The 24224-nt window shown below is 36.1% G+C and overlaps 3 protein-coding genes across 3 annotated transcripts; all 3 read left to right on the top strand.

The window, feature by feature from the left end:
• The first annotated feature begins 1840 nt into the window (after window positions 1-1840).
• On the top strand, window positions 1841-7571 carry LOC118439199. The gene is made up of 7 exons (XM_035860307.1): window positions 1841-1959; window positions 2535-2725; window positions 3431-3679; window positions 4199-4540; window positions 5009-5230; window positions 5851-6003; window positions 6158-7571. The coding sequence occupies exons 1-7, from the start codon at window positions 1872-1874 to the stop codon at window positions 6281-6283; spliced, it is 1371 nt and encodes a 456-aa protein (XP_035716200.1). The 5' UTR covers window positions 1841-1871; the 3' UTR covers window positions 6284-7571.
• Window positions 7572-13275: 5704 nt separating this feature from the next.
• On the top strand, window positions 13276-15185 carry LOC118439177. The gene is made up of 2 exons (XM_035860269.1): window positions 13276-13798; window positions 14217-15185. Exons 1-2 carry the CDS (start codon window positions 13313-13315, stop codon window positions 14619-14621), a joined length of 891 nt encoding a protein of 296 aa, XP_035716162.1. The 5' UTR covers window positions 13276-13312; the 3' UTR covers window positions 14622-15185.
• A 1470-nt stretch (window positions 15186-16655) lies between these two features.
• LOC118439130 lies at window positions 16656-23713 on the top strand. The gene is made up of 3 exons (XM_035860173.1): window positions 16656-16893; window positions 22735-22826; window positions 23282-23713. The coding sequence occupies exons 1-3, from the start codon at window positions 16845-16847 to the stop codon at window positions 23516-23518; spliced, it is 378 nt and encodes a 125-aa protein (XP_035716066.1). The 5' UTR covers window positions 16656-16844; the 3' UTR covers window positions 23519-23713.
• The last annotated feature ends 511 nt before the right edge of the window (window positions 23714-24224 follow it).

The raw sequence follows: 24224 nt of genomic DNA, 5'->3' as shown, positions 1-24224 counted from the left end.
TTACATATATTTGTAATTGTGGAAGTGATTAGTAATTTTGATACTTACAATGGAACCTTTTTTCAAGCTACACCGGGATCGACTAGCGAGCTATGTCAAAAAATCAAGCCAAAAATTAGGAGTCACGTGACAATCATCTTTCCGTTGAATGGCCCCTTTGAAGAAAAATATTAAAGGTCAAAGTTCACACGAGCGCCTTGGTTTTCGCCCCGTGGAGGAAAACGCAAGAGAAAATTTGCTCAAAACTTGAACTTAACCGCCAATATTTTTCTTCAAAGGGGCCATTCAACGGAAAGATAAGTGTCATGTGACTCCTAATTTTTGGCTTGATTTGTTGACATAACTCGCTAATCGATCCCGGTGTAGCTTGAAAAAAGGTTCCATTGTTAATCAAAAAATATTCCCAGAAAGGAACGTTTAAATGATTTTTTCAAGTCACATTCACCGTTGTCCGAGTAGCCAATTACTTATATACATACATACACCTACATTTTCAATGGTTTAGCTTAAGCACGGAACCCAGAGTCTTGACACAATTTACTTATTGATGAAACTATTAGACGTCAGAATGTAGGGTTAAACAATCACGTTAAAAATACATACATCAAATCAACCATTTCCTCCAGTCCACATTATCCCGAAATAATTTATACCACAAAACCTTCCGCGTCCACCTTGATGCACAACGAGCTAGATAATTACCCCCATCGAATTAACGATTGTTTAAGGAGAGTTTAGATGCATATACAAAAAAAGTGTGTGACTACATTACTATTTTCTTAGGTTGATACTTGTCCATAGACACTCTTAAAAATAATGCTACACTCCTTAAAATCTACATAGATTCCAAATTACCCATGTATGTACACTAGGTATGCGAACTCCGGAATAACTTTAACTTGATAAAGAGTACAATATTTTAATTTGGATTTTGCATAACTTATTAGAATTCAGAGTGCATTTATGTATGTACACTCAAAATAAGGCAGCAATGCATCATTACCATGCCGAATGACTGTGTGTCTCTACCACGTCGGTTACGATTTGTCGTAGAAATGATTATTATAAATAAGTTAAAAGAAATTCAAATTCATCACCAAATTTTAAGAAGTGAATACCATTATGTATTAAATTTGAATTTCCCTGAACTTATTATTACCATTTCTACGACAAATCGTAACCGACGTGGTAGAGACACATAGTGATTCAGCATGGTAATGATTCATTACTACCTTATTTTGAGTGTATGTATGTATGCGTGTACTTTTCAAAATGGGGAACATTATTTTTAAGAGTGTACAAGACTTGTCAGTACTACTTTGGTACATATACCGCTTTGTACATGTACATAATTTCATTAACGGATTTCTAAGGGTGGACATGTTTGGTTGGGTTGGTTAAGCACTCTTAAAAATAATGTTCCTCTTTTGAAAAACCAAATATTTACACACACCCGGAATTCGGTATTAAGCAAGCTTTTCTAAATCCAGCATAAACTTTACTTTGAATTTCCTATATTTACATACATACATACATAGTTACCTAACTTACATACTTTATAATTCAGACTGCATTTACTTTTCGAAAGGGAAACACAATTTTAAGAGTGTATCTGTATTTAGGAAGGTCTAGATGCCTGCATAGCATCAAATAGCAAATATTTATGGCTAATGAGCCAAAGAAAGTTCTTGAAAGGTGTAATTACCTGCATTAATTAGTTCACCTTGCAGTTGAAAAGCAGTATAATCACCTTCGCGTTAAAGATTAAATATCCGTTTTGGCAGTAAATACTAAAAATTTTAGGTGAGATTACCCTCAAGTTGGATATACACGTTTAAAGGTCAAGCTTTCCTGTCCAGTCGGTGTCCAAGATGTTTCGCGACGGGAAATCCGATTCGGGGAAACCGACCCGATTTGAGGCGCAAGTCGTCTCCTTTGGGGATGCGCATAATCTACAAGGTATGTAATTTGGTATTCATAATTTACATATTTCAAAATTTTCAGTTTCATTTAAACCTTAATTAAACACTGATAGAAATCGAAATTGATTTTTTGATATTTAATTTCGTACATGTTGGTACACAATTTTGCGTACAAATTAGGTTAGAAAATTATTACTTGAAAATTTGCCACAAATATGTATTGTAAAATTTTGACATCAAAATACAGCTATTACCACATGGTATTATCAGTGAATATATGGCATCAATACCACACTCTTAAAAATATAGTTAACCTTTTATAAAATATATCGAATGTGTATTCTAAATTAAGTAGGCTAATCAATAGAAACGTTAGCTTGATAAAGATGAAAGTTTTCTCTAAATTTTGCATAGTTTACTTACGTTAGAATTTAGAGTGCATTTATTTTTCCGAAGAACATTATTTTTAATAGTGCAGTTTTGTAATCCGATTTTAATACCACATACAGAAGGGTGTACGGACGTACATACATCAATGATGTGGGGTACAATATTATAGCTAAATAAATATTTATTTAAGTCTCACGTTCTTCATATTTTTCATTTCCACAGTGGACCGACTATTCACCTTAAATGATAAGTTTAAGGATAAGGACGTCGACTCGGCGCCGTTCGAAAACCAGGCGGCGCAATATTGGAAAATCTTCTTTGATTTTTCCTACTACACGCTGCTCACCCCGTTCCGCTATTCATGGGACAGGAACACTGGACTCTATAAAATGAAGAAGAAACGAAGGCAGATTGTGAGTATCACTTTTTATTTTAATAATTGCCGTCTCTAAATTTTCTAAAGTTACAAACTTTTCAAAAATTTTACAAATGTGCACACAAAATTTCACCGAAAGCAAATTTTAATTTACAAATGTTTGATCTCTTGTAAAACTTGTTAGATTTTAATGAAGCGATTCCGGTGTTGGTTTGTAAACTCCATAAAGTTACGAACCATTACTACTTCAAATTTTACACACATTTCGACGCAAAATTTGCTCAAAAATTTTGTAATCTTGTTCAATTAAAGGGCGTATTTTGTAAAAATTTGTTCTATAATTTAACAAAACATCAGAATTTACAAGTTACCGAGTGAATTGACGCATTCTTACGTACCCACGATTTTAGGCATGCTACATCAGTAGTAAATCAAAAAATACGTTTCTGATTTTAGAAATCTTGGTAAAATTGTCCATTTTCTAGTAATTTAGCCGATCGCTTATTAAATAATTCTGACCAATCCATAAATTCCTAATTGTGTCACCCTCTGTTAAAAGTTTGGTACATAAAAACTTTCTTCCAAACTGGTTAAATTAGCAGTTTAAATTCTGACTAACAAATTTTTTTAACCATAACATTAATAATGTCAGTTATTACCACGTCTTCAGAGTCATATGTTCTCCGATCATAATGATTTATTACCAGTTTTCTAAATAAGTTCACCCTCTGTTAATTCCCAGTTCCTACAGCGAGCCCTTTACGCCTGCACGACAGTGTACTTCATCTGCCGGGTGTTGAAAATGTCCAAAATGGACCCGATTCAGAATCCCGATCTGTATTTCCAAGTGGCGTACTACTTTTTCGATACGACCTTCCTGGCCGTCCTCTTTATCTGGTTTGGCTTCCAGGCGCACAAGGTCACCGACGTGTTTCACGACCTTCAAGTCAACAACCACAAGTACTACCGGAATTACAGGAATTCTCGAAAGGTAAGACAAATTTATGAAACCTGTTCAAAAAAATTTTCTTCATTCAAAACTCGATCATCCTATTTCTGGGTTAAGGGTCCATTGTATGCGGATTTTGAATTTAAGTTTTTGCGTCGCAACTTTCCCTTTTTCCAGGTATTCAAATGGTAATTTGAAACATGTTCATCTCTTATAAAATTGTAATTTTAGTGCATATATCTACATAAAAATCGATAATTTTTAGGTTTGCAAAATTAAGCTATATTTCTGTTTTGTTTCTTGTACTAAACAAAATATTTAATTTTTTCCCATCATTTTTTATCCATTTTCAATTAAATATGCTTTAAACCAAAATTATAACCTGAAAACTTTTCAAAACTAAAATTATCGGTTTTTGGATGCCACAAAATCTTCGTTTTTATGAAAAAACGCTTGTACATGAATATGTTTCTAAATCGCCACTTAAATACATGGACAAAGACAAAAAATTAAATTCAAAACCCGCAACCAACCTTAATGAAATGCAACTTTCTTCTTAAGGCTCGTCGAATTTCGGCCATCATCTGCATCGGCTGTTTGGGAACTTTGGTCCTCCAAATTCTGGAAACTTTTCTGGACCACGGATGGAGCTGGTATGGTTTTTGGGATTACTGGATGGAGGACGCGGCCTGGGCGCTGGGCGTGCGACCCATCACCGACCTCTGCCCCATCTGCTTCGGGCTGCTCGCCATCACGGGCAGTTTGCTGGAAAAGCTGTTCAACGCCTTTTCCGACGTCCTCTTCACCATGACGGTCCTCATGTTCAGCAATCTGGTCGACAGCTTCGCGGCAGACATGCGCCGGACCACGCTGAGCAGTCCGAATCCGCTGGATCCAAATGAGGTCAGTGGGGCGTCTCGTTTTTATATTTTTTGTACGTAATTTACTGCACCAAATTGAGAGAAATATCTACGAGGTGGAAGAAATTAGGATAATGCGAGGTGCAGGAAATGCTAGAATTAAGGTTGCGGAAAGTGCAAGAAATGGTGGGAATGTACGAAATGCAAGAAATTTTGAGTATGGAAGGTGCAAGAAATGCAAGAAATTGTGGGAATAGTGGGAATGCAAGAATTGGTGCAAGGTGCAAGAAATGCATCGTACCACATTTACATAATTGTAGCAATTCTACACTTGATTACCAAATAATTTTTTCAGTTCTTAAATTCATGCATTTCTTAAATTACCGAACAAAATTAACAGTTTCTTGCAGTAATTTCTTTCCGCATCCGGATTTCAACATGTGAAACATTATCAATATTACCGTTTACATAGAAAAGATTACATTAATTTTTTGTACTTATTAATTCCCAGGTTTTGGAGCACTACTGGTGGCTCAAGGCCATCACGAATAAAATTAACTACGCGATGGCTCTAATCAATGGCGCTTTTATCGCGGGAAATCTGCCCTTTTATGCGACCAACGTGTTTGAAGTGGGGAACGGAGACGCTAACATCTTCATGCGGATGCGCTACACGTTTTACTGCAGTTACTGGTATCCGTCCCTCTGCATTGCGGCTGCGGCGAATCAACGGGTGAGTTTTGCACACTAATCCATCACAATTTATTAGCGTAGCATGAGAGCTATTTAATTCCTTTTACTGTCATTGCGGATTTATTCTGCTTATTAAGGGGTAAAAGCATTTTATAAGATCTTTATGTCCGTCCGTCCGTCTCTCCGTCCCTTGGTCCGATAACTTTTGAACGAAAAGACTTAATTTTGAAGTTAAACTCCTAACGTCAAAGGCTAAGACGAATTCGAAGATGGACACTATAGGTCACACCCTTCAAGGTCAAAAGGTCATGAAATGCCATTTAAATGTCAAACTTCTTTGAACTGAAAGTTAACCCTGAATTCAATGGTGACTTCTATTTTGACCTTATAGGTCACAAAAGGTCACAGAATGGTCATTAACAGTTAAATTTAATACATTTGTCAGAATTGTTGAAAACACATTAGGCATTTAAATTTTAACTGATTTTGAACGCCAAACACAATATGGTGTTGAGGTTGACGGATGAGATACTACTTTCACCTATTGGTTACATTCGTTGTAACGGTTTATTTACTCGTGTTATTGCTATTATATGTGTTATTGGGGTTATACGTATGTATGATCACTTTTCTAACTTTCCACGTGTTCTCTGCCCGCAGTTTCGATTCGTTCGATCGTGGATTTGTAAGGAGGAAAACTATTCTCGCATTCCTGACAAGAAACTTCGCGTCTTTCTGCACGAGGTCAACTATCAAACCGTGGGAATTGGTTCGTTCGGAATAATCACCGTGACCTGGTCAACCGTTGGATCGGTGGGTTCTAAACATTTTTTACGATAGATATTGTTAACCTATTTCGGAGTCCGAAATAGACACGGGGTGAAGCGAGACCAAAGCTACTTCTTTATGTACCGTTTACTTATTTTATTAATGGCCATACTAAATATTTCGTCACTCATTACCTTAGATCCTCAGCATAATCGTGTCGTACGCCATGATGAAGTCTCAACTCGCCGCTGTCGCCCCGGTCGAGGGAGACTCTGCTGCCAACGCGACCAGCCTAATGCAAAATTTGACGAGAAGCTTGTGGTGATCTGGTGACCAATTGGATGACAAATTTATCCCCTAAAAAGGGAAATCTGCCAGCGTACGTTTTCCGATTTTGACAAAAACTAGCACGAATCTACTGCAAATTAAGTTAAATTACATCACGTGATCTCCAAATGGGAAGATATTTGCATCCGAAGAGGAGAAAATTCACAGCAATTTTTTCTATACTGATGAATTTGTCCATCCACGTTTTCTCCTCCACGGATACAAATATCTTCGATGAACGTAAGCAATGGGGGATCGTGAGATTTTTAAATTTCATCCTATTGTTTGTCCATTATTATTAGTCGCAAAAGCAGGATAATTTTTATTTGGCCATATATTACTTAAATAATTTCATCATTGCCAACAATAGCGAAACCGTTACAAAATAAAAAGACCAGGATGATATAAAAATTTGTGTTCACGAAAATTTATTTTACCTGTCAGGTAACCTCTCAGAATTTTTAATAATAATCGATAAACAGTAATCCAATTTGGGAGAGATTGATGCTTTTTTCGTTGAAATTTGAGAGCACGCATTGGGAAGCCTCCATCCTTAGTTTTACGATCGTATTGCCATACGTACGTAGAAATAATTATGAGAATGTATTGCTAGAAATTATATTTATTTAATATAAATAAAATAACAGGATTTACGACTTTGATAATTTTCGGGCTTCTAAAAAAATCGAGAGGTGATGGGAAGGTGAAAATATATTTCGTTTCTTAAATTAAGGTTTATGTATGTAAATTAAAATTTAAGTAAGACTAGTAAAACTAATGAAAATATGTTAACAAATAAATTCTCCTGTCACAAGAAAATAAAACGGGTAAAAAACCATGGGTGTATTTATTTACTCTTCATTTTTTCCCTGGATGTTACAAATTTTCAATCATAACTATGATTGAACACACATATGTGGAAGTATGTATTATTGAAAATTTGACCACCGACGCGTCGTGGGTCAAGTAATATTTACAGCTATAATGATATTTATTGCGTAACATTATTGTCAATCATTACATATGCCGACTTGGAAGTTTTGCGTACGTGACCACCGTTTGTCTATAACTTCCCTCTCAAACAATTTAACGGTGTCACTCGATCACACTCAAGTATTGTATTCTATTCTCAAATGTCACTTATTTTCCTGTTGTATCTAACAAATTGAATAATGTTAATCCAGAATGTTTTAAAACTTATGTAGATACATAGATAAGCAATCCTGTCATCAAGACTTTTACATCGGGTAGAAATAAAGGAATTTAAAATGTCCATTATATTGAAATATTTTTGAATCTCTGGTTTGCTAAGTAAATTTTCTAGTTTCCTCTTAATTTCGACATGTCAACCTACAAGTATTTCCTCATATCTCTGCATTTATCAAGTTCTATGGAATTTAGCAATATAAAGTCGCACATTTTTAACTCAGTTCACGATATGTTTTCCCATTGTACCTTGACCTTAATATTCACCACAACTTCACCCGTCAAAATCATTACCTTACACCCTTTGCTGATATATAAGTCAAATTTTGACTCCTTAGAATACCCAGGAGACGTAAAGCTACGGCATGCACGCGGCGAATGCAGCCCCACAAGTTTTGTTGGACGTATGTTTTCAACGATGTCAAAGCTAATCGTGGTTTTAAAATTCCTCCCTTATTTCAAGATTTATTTGAGATTCCACTATTTTCTCGAATAAAATCTTCTTACGATATACAAATAATTTGGATAACCTCTTCCATCAAGGTGCGTCATGATATAGAAGTAATCCACAGGTATTTGTTTTCATGGCCGATTAATCTCCTGGGAAGTTATGATTTTTATCTGGTCACTGAAGTTTTACAATTTTACCATTTAAATCAATATTACCGACCAACAAACGAAGGTTCAATGTCGTCCCAGATTTTCCAGACACTGTTGCCTCTCTGTTTAACAAGTTTTATTGGACTTATAGCAAATGGTTGCATCTCGACTATTTGGGGAACTACACGTATACAAAGGCATTCATCGATATGCAAAACACGTATTTCTTAAAACCCCCTGATTGGATTAAGATTTCAAATAAATCTGAATCATTTCAAGACTTTATCGCGTATACAATCCTCTCTGAAACCCTGTTCAATGTAACACCCCCGTTAAAAGTGTATAACAAAGATGTCTACCAATATTTTGGCCTGGATCGAAAACAATATTACATCACTAGTCACCAAATTATCCTGGTCGGCAGTAAGTCGTACTCTTTCTTATCTTGTTATGGGATTAAGAAAGAGAATTCTTACCAAGTTTTTACCGATCCGTTTCATACATACGTTTGGCTCTCTATTATTACAATTGTACTTGTATTTACGTTGATTACTACTGTGCCGAAGCATCGTTCGGTAGATATGGACATAGTCATCCTTACTTTTTCCGTCCTTCTGGAAATTTCTTTGACAGAACGTATCAAGAAAGGTTTTCCATCTAAAATTATCCGACACCTTTTTTGGGTATGGATCTTCTCCAGTATTGTGTTAACGTCGTACTATAAAGACATCTTCACCACGGAAGTTATCCTCCCGTTCAAGCCAAGTCTGACTTGGGACCACATTTACGACCTTTTTGACCAAAAAGGATTTCAGTTTTACTTTCCGGTACCAGCCCACGTGGAAACTTATTTTGAATCGTATTCTAACGGGACACCATTCAGATCTATTTATGATTTAGAATCGTATATTGATATCAAACTTGCGGCTTCTTATGGTGGTAACCTTCCTCGGTTGTTGGGATATAAACGATTAGCCGAAGCACTCCTCGCCAGCGAGGGGGACCTTGGAATGAAAAGGATCTGGAAGGGTTTGCATTATAAATGGCCGTTCGATATATACTCGAATTTATCTAATTGTGGAAGATCTGTGTATTTGGATGAACGTGAAAATATTAGAGATATAATCCCATTCTTAAATGATAACAAAGACGGAACCGTATTTATGTCAGGGGCGGATAAGGATTTTCTACTGGAGTGGAATACAATCGAAATTGATCCTACTCCTAGAGGGAATTTTGTCTTAAAAAGGGTCAAATTTCTGCTAACGTCGGGAATTTATCATTGGTGGGAGGCCTGGTTTGCTAAGACTAGGCCGAAAAAGTTATTTCCTTATTATGCAAATTGGACGAAACCGAAATTAGGAGCGTTAGAGAGACTGGATTTTGTTTCCAAGTTTACTACAATTTTGCGGATTTGGGTGATATGTTGTGGAATTTGTGGGGTAGTGGGGATTATAGAAATTGGGATGAATTATTGCGCCTTGTGTATTATGGAAAAGGTGTTAAATATTTTTGGAGTGATGAGAAACCTTGTACTCGAATTTATTTAGACTATTCTGTATTAAGTTGATGTACATACATAAATCATTCATAAAATAAAATTGATTTAAATTAAAATTTAATCTGAAAACAAAAATTCGTAATTTGTTCCACAAGTATTTAACCTCATTAGTACATAAACTGAAAATAAATATTAACCGTCAATTGTGATAAATACATACGGATTAATCTACGTACGCAATACACACATAAATAAGAATAGTTAGAAATTTTTTATATCTTTGTTTCGCAAATTGCGAAATAATACCTACATAAAATGGGTACATGCACAGCACGGTTTCTTCGCGTCTCTGGAGCGCATACGCTTCACAATGTGTGATAACACCATATCTGAAACGGGCATTCTCGTGATTTTTCTCTTAAAGAATATTGAAAAATAAGCCTTTGTTGCCTTTTACTATTTTCGCGAAAAGTGACCTATCTGAAATGTGTGTAAATATGAGATTAATATTTAATTAACCACTTCAACCCTAGGAGACGAGTTTTTTCATACCTTTCACCCCTAGTAACCGCGAATTTTTACCTCCCTTGACCCCGAAATTTTTATCTACTGCATGACGTTAATTCCTGGGCCATGAATTAAAAAATGGTGTCCCCACCGGAATTATTCTGGACACTTTTTTGTGAAAATTGGTATGAATAACCTTTCAAGAAGGTATTTTGAGTTGTAGTTTGCATTTTTGAGTTGTGGCGAACCACCAATGTTTATAGCCGAAAATAGCCAACACGCCGAATTTTAAAAATGATTGTAATTGCATGAAAAGTTAAACAACCATGGAGTAATACTTGCATAATAGTACGTAAACTCGCAAATATTGATTATAGCGCATAAAGCGCCTTAGGAGCCGATTTTGGGCGGGAAAACCAAAAATCCTTACAATGACTTTAAATAGACAGCAATGACAATGAATAATTATCCCGTGAGAGGAAATTGCTCGAACATAGACTATGGCGCATCTGGTGAATAGAAATCAATTTTAAGCGGAAAAATTAAATTCTACTAATTCCTGGCAATCTCTCAATTTTTAATTTTCCCGCCCAAAAGATATTTCAGCGGCACCCGGTACGTAATCATTAATTTTGACGTAGTTTACCCTACCGGCAAGATTATTTGTGGTATATAATTAAATCCATGCAATGATGCAATTCATCAAACTTTTAGTTTTCTCGCCCAAAACGCCCATTTGTGCTACATGCGAGCAAAACAATTTCTCTAATCTTATCGTAAAGCGTTGTTGAAATAAATCGGTGTCGAAATTTCCTTGCAAAAAACAGTTTTCACAACTCGGCGTCTTGGCTAGATATAGCCACTAGGCTATTAATTTATTTTGCATCCATTTCTAATATTATTTCCTAAGAGACAATTTATCTTCCCGTCTAAAGGGCGGGTTGTTGACTCATAACTCTTGCTTTGCTTTGCTTGGAGAGGCAATGACCTAATTTTTTTCCGGATACGACACATAGTCGTAGGCCGGTGTGAACGGAAAATACGCTACATAGTCGTATCCGTTGTCAAGGGTCAATACGACACATCGTCGTATTCCGGTGCCAAGGGAACTTACGCCACATGGTCGTATTCGGTGTAAAGGTCAAATACGCCACATAGTCGTTATAGGGGCGAAGTGGTTAAGTGCATATTTATTCCAATGTCTATGCAAACTCATAATCTTATAATCAAAAACAGAATTAAATTTCCTGAATTAAATTTGCATAATTTTAATTTATAACTTGCAAGTTGCTGCCCTTGGTGAATGATTTGAATCCATTATTTTGCATGATATCCCACATTGTCGCCAATACATATGCTTATGCATATACACATAATCTTATTTGCTACACACACGCGATTGGTAAATCTGATAATTAATTTAACCCTTTCCTAGGTACACTCGGAAGGAGAAGTGTCTATAATTTCCTGTCAGAAATTCAGAAAAATCATATATATGTTGTCAACCTTAATAAATCCTACACTCTACGAAACCCGGTCACTAAGTTATTACCAGGCGGAGTGTCTGTATGACTCGTACTTGAGTGGTAGAAAATTAGTTACCAACTCGTAACATTTTCTAATTTCGCGACCGGGGTTATTATCGGTTTGGTAACAAAATACCTACCACTCAATAATAAATAAATTACCATCCAGTAGACTCGCATAGATGCTCCGCCTGGTAATAACTTCGTTACCGGGTTTCTTAGAGTATAATTCTCCTCCATCCCTACAATTCTAATGTCCCCAAATGTCCCCCCAACTTCCGCTGCCATTGACCTTACCACAAACCAATTTTTTTAGCATTATAAATTTCCCATGTAGGCTGACCTTGTCTAGGTTTCCATACCTGATATGCAATTTTCTTCATTAAAATTTACATCAAACGAGGCATAATTTTTTTGCAAGTGCTGAACGACTTATCGAATATCACACATTTTCTCCATACATATTTCCTTCCATCTTATTCCACGCGATTGGCTAATACAATCATTAATTTAGCCCTTTCCTTTCATAAGCGAGGTATAAGTACCTATAATTTGCAATCTAATTACGATACCCGGGTCACCTGCACCTGCATTTCTTATACCTTTGATCATACCTAATTACTTGTTCGCGCCAATGTCTGCTCAATAAATGAAATAGACGTCATCCCAGCAAACCAATCAAGTTAATAATAAAAACATCAATAATTGACCTCCCGAAACAATTTATTCACCAGATAATTACCCCAATCAAGGTGACCATGGATCAAGTAGAGCCTAAATAAGCAAATGGATCGTTCCATTACCTGATTTACATATTTTACTTGGTTGGTTTTTTTCCAACTTCAGTACAAAAAAGACCTTGATACGCCACGTCTGGAAAAAGTAATTTGGCCCGACAAATACGAAAATATTTACGCATCTTGAAAGAAAACGAAGGTCGTGACACCTAACAAAATTACTTGATTTGCTTCCCATACAATTAAAAAAGAAGCAATAATCATACAGATTAAACTTCCTTCCGTTCATATATCCACGTTGCGAAACCACATAGTGAAAAGTTTAGGGGAAATTAGTCTCCTAAAGTGCGGTATATATAGCAAAACCTTCAAATTTTATTGTCTAGTCGGGAAAAATGTTGAGAGAAAGTAAAATCACTAAATTTGAGGAGAAAGTTGTTGACTTTAAGAATTTCGGAAAGTTATAAATTCGTATCGTCATCCAAGAAGAAAAACAAAAATATCATAAAAACTTGTACCTCTAACTTTAAGTTTTACTTAAAAATAACAACACTTTTAGTGTGCTGTTGTCATGGGTACCGTGGTCACGTGCTGTATCCAGATTTTTGATATGCTGCAAGTTCACGATAAAAGATTTGATTACCTTTAATTTATTGTTATTTTGTGAATGCTTGAAATGTGGTTGAGATGATAGTGATAGGAGTCAACTGATTCCATCTGATTACCAATCATAATCGATAAAACTTGTAAGAAATAAAAAAAAGTTAAGGAATAAAAATAAGGGAAAATAAAAAATAAAAATAAAACTGACAACAAAAAAGATGAATAAATTTGTCTTAAAAAATATGAAATAAAAAAGTCAACAAAAAAAGCTCAATAAATTCATCGTTAAAAATAAAAATCTTCAGAAAAAATCTGACCCTTGTAAATTCCTCCTTGATTTTTCCAAAATGGGCTGCCATAACTCAAAAGATCGCGTTCATCCAGCTAACAAAAGTACCCCCAAGATTCCACCCACCGATTGGGGCACTTTAGATCAACACGACCTCAAAAAATTCGAAAAATTCGACCTCCTCGAAACCGATACCGGATGCGGTCGTGGAAACCACTGGCTCATGTCGCTCGGTGAAGGATTAGTCATCCACGTAATCTTCAGCACGGAGAAAATGCGCGGGATTATTCGGATCGAAAGTGTCGAGAAAGCAGCGAGACACGCAAAGAAACTCAGGGTCAACAACCTCACTGAAACCGCGAAGGAAAAAGGTTACACGGTTCTCTCCGAGGATAAGATTTGGGCCCTAATTCAGCAAGACTTCGAAGATTGTGACAAGATCACGGAGGAAATTATCCAAGGTTTTGTCAAATTTAATTGGAAAAAGGAGAATTGTGAGCATTACTCGACAAAGTGGAGGTACGGGGAAGGATTCAGTTTACAGGTAGGAATTTCCTCTTTCTTTCTTTTTATGCACTCTTAAAAATATTGTGACCCTTAAGAAACGTAAAAGCTTTCATCGTTGTAAGTAAATTACGCACTTTAAGAATTCCGGTGATAAATTAGACGATTCGTGGCAGAGGTCGACGCCGCCGATCTCGCGCCGCCATACGCCGATGATTTTTCCGCGCCGCCGCCGCCGAAAAATTCGATTTCCTATTCCTTTAACGTTGCGACGCCGCGCCGCCGACGCCGCCGAAAAATTACCAAAAACTGGCGCCGCCACCGCCGAAAATTTGTCGGCGTCGACCTCTGATTCGTGGTGATCGTGATTTAGAAGTCAGGGTGCATTTACTTTTCAAAGGGGTCAAAATTTTTTAAGTGTGATTCAATGATGACCTAAAAAATATTTTTTACTCTAGGCGACGGGTTTGGACAGCTTTCCTGCCGGAGGCATTTTATCTGCCAGTATGGATTTGGCATATGACAACGAACTATTTGCAAAACTAGTTTTGAACGAAAATATGTGCCATCGGAAATACGAAAGGGAAGAGGACAATTCGTCGAAGAAGCTTCCGTCGAACGGGAAAGTTATCGAAGTCAAATCGTCGAAGACCCTTCCATCCAACGGACCACTCGTCAAAATCAACCCGACGAAGATACTTCCGCCGATCGGAAAAGTCATCGAGGTCAACCCGGCCAAGACGCTTTCGCCGAACGGACAAGTCGTCGACATCAAACCATTGATGGTGCCTCCATCGAGCGCAAAAGTGGTCGAGACCCACTTGTCGATCAAACCAATCGTCGTGACAAGTGATCGAATTTGACGAAATAATATTAACTGATAAGAATAAGTAGTTATGCTACAGTTATGCATTTATGTAACAAATATTTAACAAATTACATGTAAAACGAGGGTTTTATTTATATTGTACGCTGCTTGTATTACAAACTTTGAATTGAATTTCAAACACTTCTACATAGTGCACATATTTTAAGAAATTTGAACACCACATTGTCTCCACTACCGAATGGTGGTCAAACCCCACCGCTCGGAGATCTTTAGCACTGCCCTCCTTGACCTCAGGGAAATCGCCGACCCCTAGTTCAATGCTTTGCAGGAGCACATTACTACCAGTACGGTAAAAACCACCAGAGCCGACAGAATTTCTTCTGTCACAGGAATTCTTGTAGTTGTCTGATAATTATAAGGGTTCTTTTAATTTCTCATTTAGTCATTTTCAGCTTCATGTTTAAACTTAAAATTATATTGATTCGCTCTTAGGATTTACATAATCCGTACAAAACATAGTACGTATGTATATGTACATAAATACAACCAAACAATTTAATGAATAACTACATATAAATATGTAAAATTCCAATATTTGGTTAGGGAAAAGAATAAATTGATATTTTTTTAATTCAGCTCGTTTTTCATAAAAAGGTGCATAATTGTGATTTGACAGTCCTAAACTAACAACTTAGCACCGAGCTCCATCCTAGAATTGCGGCCTTTCTGCTGTAATTTAATATACTTGAAAAAAGCTATTACCAATTGCCACTGGATTCATTTTTGGTCAGTTTTTGAATTTAAAAATCGCAAGAGTAAATAAGCAAACTTTCATTTTATTTGAGAATTCATGTGTGTGTACATCATTCTGAACATACACGTTTTCTATTTTTTGAAATCGTTCTAAAGAATAGAGCGTTTTGATAAGCCAGTGTTATTGATTTTGAAAACTTAATCCATGCTGTAAAATTTGAAAATTACAAAAGTGAAAAAAAACATCCTGCTAGTTTATATCGCTGAACAATCAAGTTAAACTTAATTCTGCTGACATCGCCCAGAGATGCAGCATTGTCGCATTGCCCTTGATTGAAACCATAAAATGCGACGTAAAAGAACTTCAGTCAACTGTTGCAGATGCAGGAAATTAACTTGTAAATGGTAAAGCTAAGTCACAATCCAATCATTTCTACCTCCATCCGAACGTTATCATGTGCTTGAGCTCATTCAAAATTAATTGCTCCGCTCAAACTAGCATTTCCCTTTAACACTCTTGCATATCTATACATCTAATGAATACCATATTACTAAAATACCGGGTAGGAAATATTTAAAAAAACAATTACATAGGTTACGCACATAACACTGCAAGATCAATATTTGTTCCTCTCGTACATTCTCATAATTCCATTCCGCAATGCAATTTAACCAACCTAATTAATGGGTTTTTAAGGCAAAACATATTTATGTTTCGACCACACATGTTACAATTTACTTGAAAATTATAAACCTTGTTGGTCTGCCTGAATGAGGACACCACATAGCGAAATCCAGCACAGATTAGATACCTTCTGGTGATACAACTGTGGTACATATTTACTACTTCTAAACAAAATTACCCTCTCTAAACGTGACTAGTGTGAGATGTACAAACATTTCTATTGACGTATGTATGCATGCATGCAAAAAATAACAATGTCTTCATATGCAAATAATGTACACGTAAATATAGCAAAAACTATTTCCGAATGCTGCTTATACACTTTGCAGCACATGTGTTACTGCACGTATGCAGTACAAACTTTACATATCGACTGTCTCCGTGTATTTGTGTGACAATCACCATGATTGTAAAATGGGCAACAAAAAGCTTTAACAGAGATGCAATTTTTATTAGTTGAGCTTAACTCGATCCCACAGTACGATACATACTTTCCATTCGCACACAGTAAAATTTTTACAAAAATTGAGACTTCTGAGAAACTACGGCAGTGACAGTCTCAAATTCTCTCAAATTATGCTCACGGGGTAGCTTGAGACTGAAAGTACCGTAGTTTCTCAGAAATCTCAGTTTCTGTAAAAGTTCTTCGGTGTGCGAATGGAGAGTACTTTGTTTATCTTACGACTTTTTTATCGATACCTTACACATGTACAAATAGCTTTCTTACATACTGTAATATAACTGATTTGGGTAAACCACAGTAACTTTTCGAGATTTTAATTTTTTTGTCAAAATGACCCCCGCAATGTGTTGCTGTGCATGCTGCTCTGTCGGTCAGGGAACACTTGCCATTGGAATTTTCAACATTGTAAGCCATTAAATGTTAATAATAATATTTAAAATTTGTCGTCACGTATTGCAGAGTTGTATGTATTTATGCCAACCATTTAAAAATTACGCAACTATTTACATACCAAATAGTTGTTATTCGTAAATTTTTAATTTGTTAACACTCTCCCGACAGGGTACATTTTTCAAAGTTGAAGTAAAAAAAACTGGATATTTGCAGAGTCGAGTATTCACTACGAGTTCACACAGTTAGACGTAAACATAGAAAAAAACGGAGTTCGCAAATGTTTTTCCTGAGCCAATTTAGTTCGCGATATTTATCCCGAAGTTGTACCAATTGCAATGAATACCCGAAAGGAAATCTGGTGACAAATTTGTTACCATATGTATTTCTACTCCGAATTACAGGTAGTCGGTATTCTGTTCCAGGGCCCGTTTAAGGGCCAGGCAGCCTAGGCACCTGCCTAGGGCGCCAAATTGTAGGGGCGCCATGAGGCGCCCCGCTGTACACTAGATAAAAAGGACATTTGCGAAAATTGATAAATGATTGTCTTATATTCGTAAACATACAATGCCGAGTGGAAAAAATTTTGTGAAACGGTCTCCGGACTATTTGATAAACCATTAAGCTTTATTTTCTTGTCTCACATAGTTTTCGAGAAACAAATATTGTCTTCTACTGGCAGGCCCCGAAATTTGGTAGAGGACAATTTCTCAGAACGCCAAGTCTGAGGGCGCCGCGAGGCGCCCAAAAGTAATTGTTTATACAAATTTCGCACAAACGATTCTTGTATTCAGAAACAAATGATTCAATGTTAATTAAACCCGTCCAAATTTAAAAAACTGCAAAAGAAGTTTTAAAAGTTCGCAGAATTGCATATCTTATCCCAAATGAAATTCGGAGCACACATACAGTAAATCAACTAATCGTTACTGTGCTCGTGAGGAGGGTTAGGCGGCCTCACAGTTGCCCAAGGAGCTGAGGCGCCGCTGATATAATATTAGCGTGAGGCGCCGTTGATTAAATATGATCGTGAGGCGAGAATTTTAAATTGCGTTCCGGGCAAAACCTCGAGTTCTCATGAACCTGAACTTTTCGAACCTTAGCATGAGTTCAAAATGCGAAAACATGAGTTTATAAACAGGCCCCGCAATTGCGAAGGGCATCCAGAATACAGAACGCCAAAATCTGAGGGCGCCGCGAAGCATCCAAAGGTTTACATACATACATATATACGAACATTTATTTTAGTCTTCGAAACATTAGAGACTCAATTTATTGTTAGTGCAATTGTTACAATTCCCATTTTTGACATAACTAAATCTTGTTTTCTCAATATTCGGAAGCGTTTAAAAATTTTGGAGTTAGCCGGTTACCAAAGATATATTTACTATATATTAGCATATTTTAATATATTAACTGGTCGACTAAAATTAACAAAAAATTATTACAAAATTAACATGACGAAAAAGTACCCTGAGCAATATTGAAGTGGTCGCATGCCCCACCCCCAGTGGGTGTTGCCCTCGGCGCCTTTTCTGATCTTTACAAAACATGGGTTGTGACATATCATTTTTCTCAGCTCGACCGGGGGATGTGGACTGAATAATTAAAATTGATAGACCACACCCCCAGTGGGCGTGGCCATCAGCGACTTTTCGCTTTTAACGAAATCAGGTCATGTGATATATCATTTTTCTCAGCACGACGAGGGGATCACCATTGAAAACTTCAAATTTAGGGGCCACACTTCCAAGTGGGGGTGGTCGCCTGCGACTTTTCGACTTCTACCTGACTATGTGATGCGATGTAATTTTCCTCTTCTCGAGGAGGGGATCTCGATTTAGTACTTAGGATTTAAACACCACACCCTTAGTAGGCGTGGCCCACCAGACGGAATAAACGACATATTTAAATATTACATTCTGGTGGGTCTAATTCAAAATGAAGAAGTTAATGGAAACATACGTTCGACCGAAAAATCATCATACCAGAATTTTGAAAACACGCCTACGAAATTAATTAACTCACTCTGACTATTTGGATCAACGTACCGTAAAACCTCTATTTATAGCCGGGGCTAAAATCCAGAACTGAGGGTCACGGACCCGGCTAAAATTAGAGACCGGCTATATGTAATTAGAGACCGGCTATAATTAGAGACCCGGCTAAATTTTGTTGCTCCAAAAATTTTAGATGTTACAAAATCAAATATAATTCATGTTGACTCAATTTGAGTTTTCTAATTTAGCAAGATAAGCCGCAAGTAACCCATTCACTTTTAATCTACATCTTGAAACGAAGTTTAGCAGGTTCTTTAAATTGTCTGTCATGATTATATCCATTATTAACCTGAAATTAATAGGAAAAAATTAGTAGTTCAACTTATTCGTTGATTGGCATAATGTGCAACATTTTTCTTTAATGGACTATGAAGAAAGACACAGCGGACAAGACAGGTCATAATTAGAGACCCGGCCATAATTGGGGACCCGGCTATAATTAGAGACCCGGCTAAAATTTTGAAATCTTGGTGTCTAGACCCGGCTATATTTGGAGACCGGCTATAATTAGAAGAGGGCTATAAATAGAGGTTTTACGGTAATTTGCTTGTCCGTAAGATTATTTTACTAAAATTGGTAACCGCATTGATAAGTACTGCCTAATTTTCCAATTATAATCATTATTACAAATTCTGATAAGCTTAATTTGCCCAGTTGAATGGACTTGATAATTCAAATGTCACAAATTTTACAGGCCTCAGGAATTGAAGTTAGATGATGGGCTTAGCTTATTAAGACCCTTGGCGTATTAGACACTCCCGTAGAAGCCTTACCTACAAAAGCCAGATAGTGCATAGAATTTGGTTCGGACAACAAAAGCTGAAAATGCAGCTCGTCTCAAACAGAAAATTCAGTCATCAGGTTACAAGAAGTGAAAGGCTTGCAAACACAATTTCCTTTGTACGAGTCAGCCCCTCATTTTCAGGGATTCGATTGGTAAAAACCAAATTGACCAGGGCAGCGGGAAAAAGTGGGAAAAAGGCATTTTTACCACCCACCCAAAATGGGTGGGAAACGGGAAAAATGGAAGAAATGGGAAAAACTCTGGTTTTGGGGCAATCCGAAACAACTTCTTTTAAACTTAAGATTTTCAAAATTTGACTTTATATTCGTATTATCCATCAAATTCTGAGAAAATTAGTTGGTAATACGGTCCAATTCGAACAATCTCTAAAATTAACATGTGCATATTGCATTCATATGGGAAAACTGGAAAAATAATTATAACGGATCAAAATTGCTCGTATTACATTAAAAATTCTCAGAAATTCGTGGAGATCACGAATATGAAGTCCAATTCCGGAAATATTGATTATTAAGGAAGTTAGCTTTCCATAACTAAATACATGGACAGCCATATTTCCCACTTTGGACGGTAAAAACCGTTTTTCACGGTTTTTACCACTTTTTCCCACCTGCCGTGGTAAAAAATCGTTTTTGACGGGAAAAACGAAACCCTGCTCATTTTATTGAATTTCTAAATTTATTATGCTTCAAAATTTCCGTATTCATGTGGCAATTAAAATTTCAAATGTAATTTGAGGTATAATTCTTAGCTTATGCAGTGCCCATCAACTGTCTCATTTTTCACCATTTCCTTCCTATGTAATTGTATGTAATTATATGTAATTATATACTGCCATGCTATTTACATATTTGACACCTGAACTTCGTTCGCAATTTTTTTTAGTAAATTCGCTGACATCCATGTGAAACGTTATGGCACCTTTCCCTGACATACTCCTTAGCTGAAACACTGAAGGAAGTTGAAAATTTTGGTCAAGAAGAATGACATGTCGCATGCCTGGGTTAACTTCGACTAAAACAAATGTTGATGGCCACACCCCCTGGGGGGTGTGGTTTTTGAATTTCGTGTTTTGCATCCTAATCGCCTTATGTAGACAAGAAGAATGACATGTCGCATGCCTGGGTTTACTTAGACTAAAAAAATTGTCAATTGCCACACCCCCTGGGGGTGTGCCAGGTTGCCACTAAGCATTGAGTCAGATAGCCTATACTTTACTTTATATTTGTACGGAAGGAATTATTTTTATGACGTGAAGTGCGGGCTATGTATATTTTTGGCCACAATTTGTAAAACCTGGCCCATAGTGCAACCCTTTTCGAGCGTTTTTTGAGAACTTCGTATAAGAACTTGGATTCACATTTCCAATATCATGCATATTATATTTTCAAAAAGTTTGATGACTCCCTAAAAAAATATTGCAAAAACACATTAAAGTCTCAGAGAAAGCTCCAGACGTCGGTTTTGCCAGAAAGCTCGGGTTTTCTGTACAAGGCTTTTGTGTTTAAGCATGATATGAAAATGAATCTCTTTCTTCGAAAGTACAGGTATCAAATATTAAATTAATTTTCTCAAATGTGGTCTTTCATGTGAGGATTATTTTGTTGAGTTTATTACCTAAATTCTTTAAAAGCCCAATGAAACGTTACGAGTAGTTTTGGAAAATGATTTGTAGTATTTTGAATACATGATTGACGCGTAATTCATGTATGTGATAAAAATGAACGAAATGCAATCAATCGAAAAGGGAGCGATGTTAAGAGAAGTTTGGCTTTTCGATTTTTCAGTCATTGCAAATTTAATCCCATTTTAATCCCATTCTAATCCCACTTTAGGATTAAAGTTGACATAGGGGGATTTGGGATTAGTGATTAAGGATTAAAATTCTAGAACTTGGGATTAGAGATTGAGATTGAGGATTAATTAATCCCCAGTCCTAATCTGAATCCCTAATCCTTAATCCGGGATTGACCAGTCTCTGCTGGCTAGTTACATTAGTCACGTTAGTTGGTTTTATTTCATTGAACTGTAGAATCATAAAATTTTCACAAAATCGGAGCGAGTGTTACACTTCAAACCATCGCATTGTGAGTGAAATTCTGGTGATGCTTTGTTTCATCTCTTGGTTCTTTCACATGTTGCACCATTTACATAGAAAGTTATGCTTCCGCGAGATTTATCATTAATGATAAATCTCGCGGTGAAAGTGAAAGTGCTAATTAGCACTTTCAGTACGAATATACATAGGTTTTCTCAACAATAAAATAATTATTGAGCGTATTAATTTTTGGACTATACATATGTAAAGTGCTACAGAAATGTGTTGCATATAATAGCAGATGTTTAACAGGATTTTTCTAATGTGGGAAAGTTAGGGGCGCAAGAAAAATTTTGCCTAGGGCGCATATATACCCAGCCCGGGCCCTGTTCTGTTCATAATTTATCACTCAATCCTGCTCAGCTACATGGTCACGTATCCGGATCAAATTGAGGACCCTGCCTTCCAAGAAAATAGTACATACACAGTTCTTGTCGCTAATTTTCAATTTTTTATGCTTTGGTTATTTTTTATGTTAATTTCTTAAACGAGAAATTATTTTACTATATTTCGTCTTACAATGGAGGTCTCCCAACGTATGCTCACAGATTTGGAGGAAAATAGCGTCAATCGATCACAAATATAATTAGTATGAAATTTGCAAATGGAACTATCCGCCAATGCGCAGGTTTGACCGAGATATTTGCATCCAAAGCGGGAAAAATGCACAGAAAATTTGGAAAAAATTGCAGCCTTGGGGGTGTGTTTTCTACTCTTTTTATGCAAATATCTCCTCTAAACTTGCGCATTGGCAGATAGTTTCATTTGCAAATTTCACCCTAATTAAATTTGTGATCGATTGACGCTAGTTTAGGCCAAATTTAGGAGGCCTCCATTATGAGTTATTAGCATTATTAAGATTAATGTTGTATCAATTTTACAATGTGTTAAAGGGCTTCGTTACATCTGTCTCGCTAGTGGTCACATCTTCTTGTCCGCAGTTCTAGTCATTTTTGCATCTCTCCTAGTGCACGGATACACCCGGGTAAGTAATTCCTTAAAAATATTGGAACCCTTTCGAAAAGTAGATGCACTCATTTGGCCGGTATTTTCATGGTAAATGCTAGAAAATTAAAACGAATTTAATTAATTAATTGAAAATGACTGATTTTTCCCTCTTTTCATAATTCAACCTACATTGGGCAAACGAAGAAGTGCAATCCGATTAAGTTAAATGAAATCAGTTTAAAAAAATGAATGAATGTGAACGAAAATCATCAGTAAAAAATCTGGATGAGTGACTTTTGAATGATTTTTTTTGAATGAGTATTAAGAAAACTACATCAAATCCAGCGCAAACTTTATTTCTTTAATCAAATTAACTCTGCTCTAAATTTTGTTCAGTTTCTTGAATTTACATGGAATACAGAGTGCATTTACTTTTCAGAAGGGTTAGATTATTTTTAAGTGTGGTAGATAACAATAAATTATTTTTTACAGCGCAATTACCGCTACCTTCTGCCCTGGCTGTTCTGCAATTATGTTTCCCTTGTCCTAATCGTTGTCTGGATTGTGTTAATTTGCGCAATTTACGCCATCGCGTTGGAGCTACAGTTGGTCCTTTTTATACTCGTCGTGTGTTCGGTATTATTAGGAATTGAGACGTATTGTGTCTTTGTCGTGAAAGCATTCGAGGATGAGCTACGAGCCGGAGAGCCAAGTCGCACTAGTCTGTGAGAATATTATTTAAGACAATGTTCTTCCCAGAGGTTTCACTTTGTACATATGTATCAATTTCTTTAGATATATCCATACATATTTAAATTTTGTTTTCAAATAAATTTTTATGGAATTGCTGTCATTTATTTCTACATACATTCATACACAAATATGTATGTATATCCCGGAAAATTACAATGAAATAAAGTTGGATAAAAGAACAGATTAGTCATCATGAGAATTATTTATTTATATATAATTTTATTTTTTCATAATTCATATTTTTCGCAATTCATATTTCTATAAAAAGTAATCATGGCTTAAAATTAACTCCACACGTATATCTTACACCCTTTACTTTCGGATTTGTAGTACATACTTTAGAGGTTCATTACAACATTCTAATAATAGAGAAGCGAAGTGTATGTATGCTGGTTTTTTTTAGAAAATAACTATTTAAATTGATAGAATTCCCAGCAAATCAAAAATAAAATACAAGTTCCTTTATGTTGGTATTTGAACAACTTACATATCCAATTTACATATAACTATTATTCGCATTTTAAAAAGTTTGCATGAAATACTGAGCTTGTTCGCGATAACGTATTTTATTGTTAATAAGTAACATTTTTAGCACCATGTATGTATTTATGCAGTAATTTTTCCATGTTCTGGACCAAATTTTCGATGGCAGTAAATATGTGGCACACTTGTTAGATAATTA

The sequence above is a fragment of the Folsomia candida genome, unplaced genomic scaffold (assembly GCF_002217175.1).
Source record: "Folsomia candida strain VU population unplaced genomic scaffold, ASM221717v1 Fcan01_Sc031, whole genome shotgun sequence".
In the NCBI taxonomy this organism is placed as follows: domain Eukaryota; kingdom Metazoa; phylum Arthropoda; class Collembola; order Entomobryomorpha; family Isotomidae; genus Folsomia; species Folsomia candida.
Note: the sequence above shows the minus strand (reverse complement) of the source record. Positions and strands in the feature narration are given on the sequence as shown.

What these genes read in the sequence shown, in the direction of transcription:
- LOC118439199 (XM_035860307.1), top strand. Translation starts at nt 1,872, where the DNA reads ATGTTTCGCGACGGGAAATCCGATTCGGGGAAACCGACCCGATTTGAG. An exon ending in AGAAGAAACGAAGGCAGATT is followed by an intron (nt 2,726 to 3,430) that starts GTGAGTATCACT and finishes GTTAATTCCCAG; the next exon opens with TTCCTACAGCGAGCCCTTTA. An exon ending in CCTGGTCAACCGTTGGATCG is followed by an intron (nt 6,004 to 6,157) that starts GTGGGTTCTAAA and finishes TCATTACCTTAG; the next exon opens with ATCCTCAGCATAATCGTGTC.
- LOC118439177 (XM_035860269.1), top strand. Translation starts at nt 13,313, where the DNA reads ATGGGCTGCCATAACTCAAAAGATCGCGTTCATCCAGCTAACAAAAGT. An exon ending in GGGAAGGATTCAGTTTACAG is followed by an intron (nt 13,799 to 14,216) that starts GTAGGAATTTCC and finishes TTTTTACTCTAG; the next exon opens with GCGACGGGTTTGGACAGCTT.
- LOC118439130 (XM_035860173.1), top strand. Translation starts at nt 16,845, where the DNA reads ATGCTGCTCTGTCGGTCAGGGAACACTTGCCATTGGAATTTTCAACAT. An exon ending in CCATTGGAATTTTCAACATT is followed by an intron (nt 16,894 to 22,734) that starts GTAAGCCATTAA and finishes AATGTGTTAAAG; the next exon opens with GGCTTCGTTACATCTGTCTC. An exon ending in TAGTGCACGGATACACCCGG is followed by an intron (nt 22,827 to 23,281) that starts GTAAGTAATTCC and finishes TATTTTTTACAG; the next exon opens with CGCAATTACCGCTACCTTCT.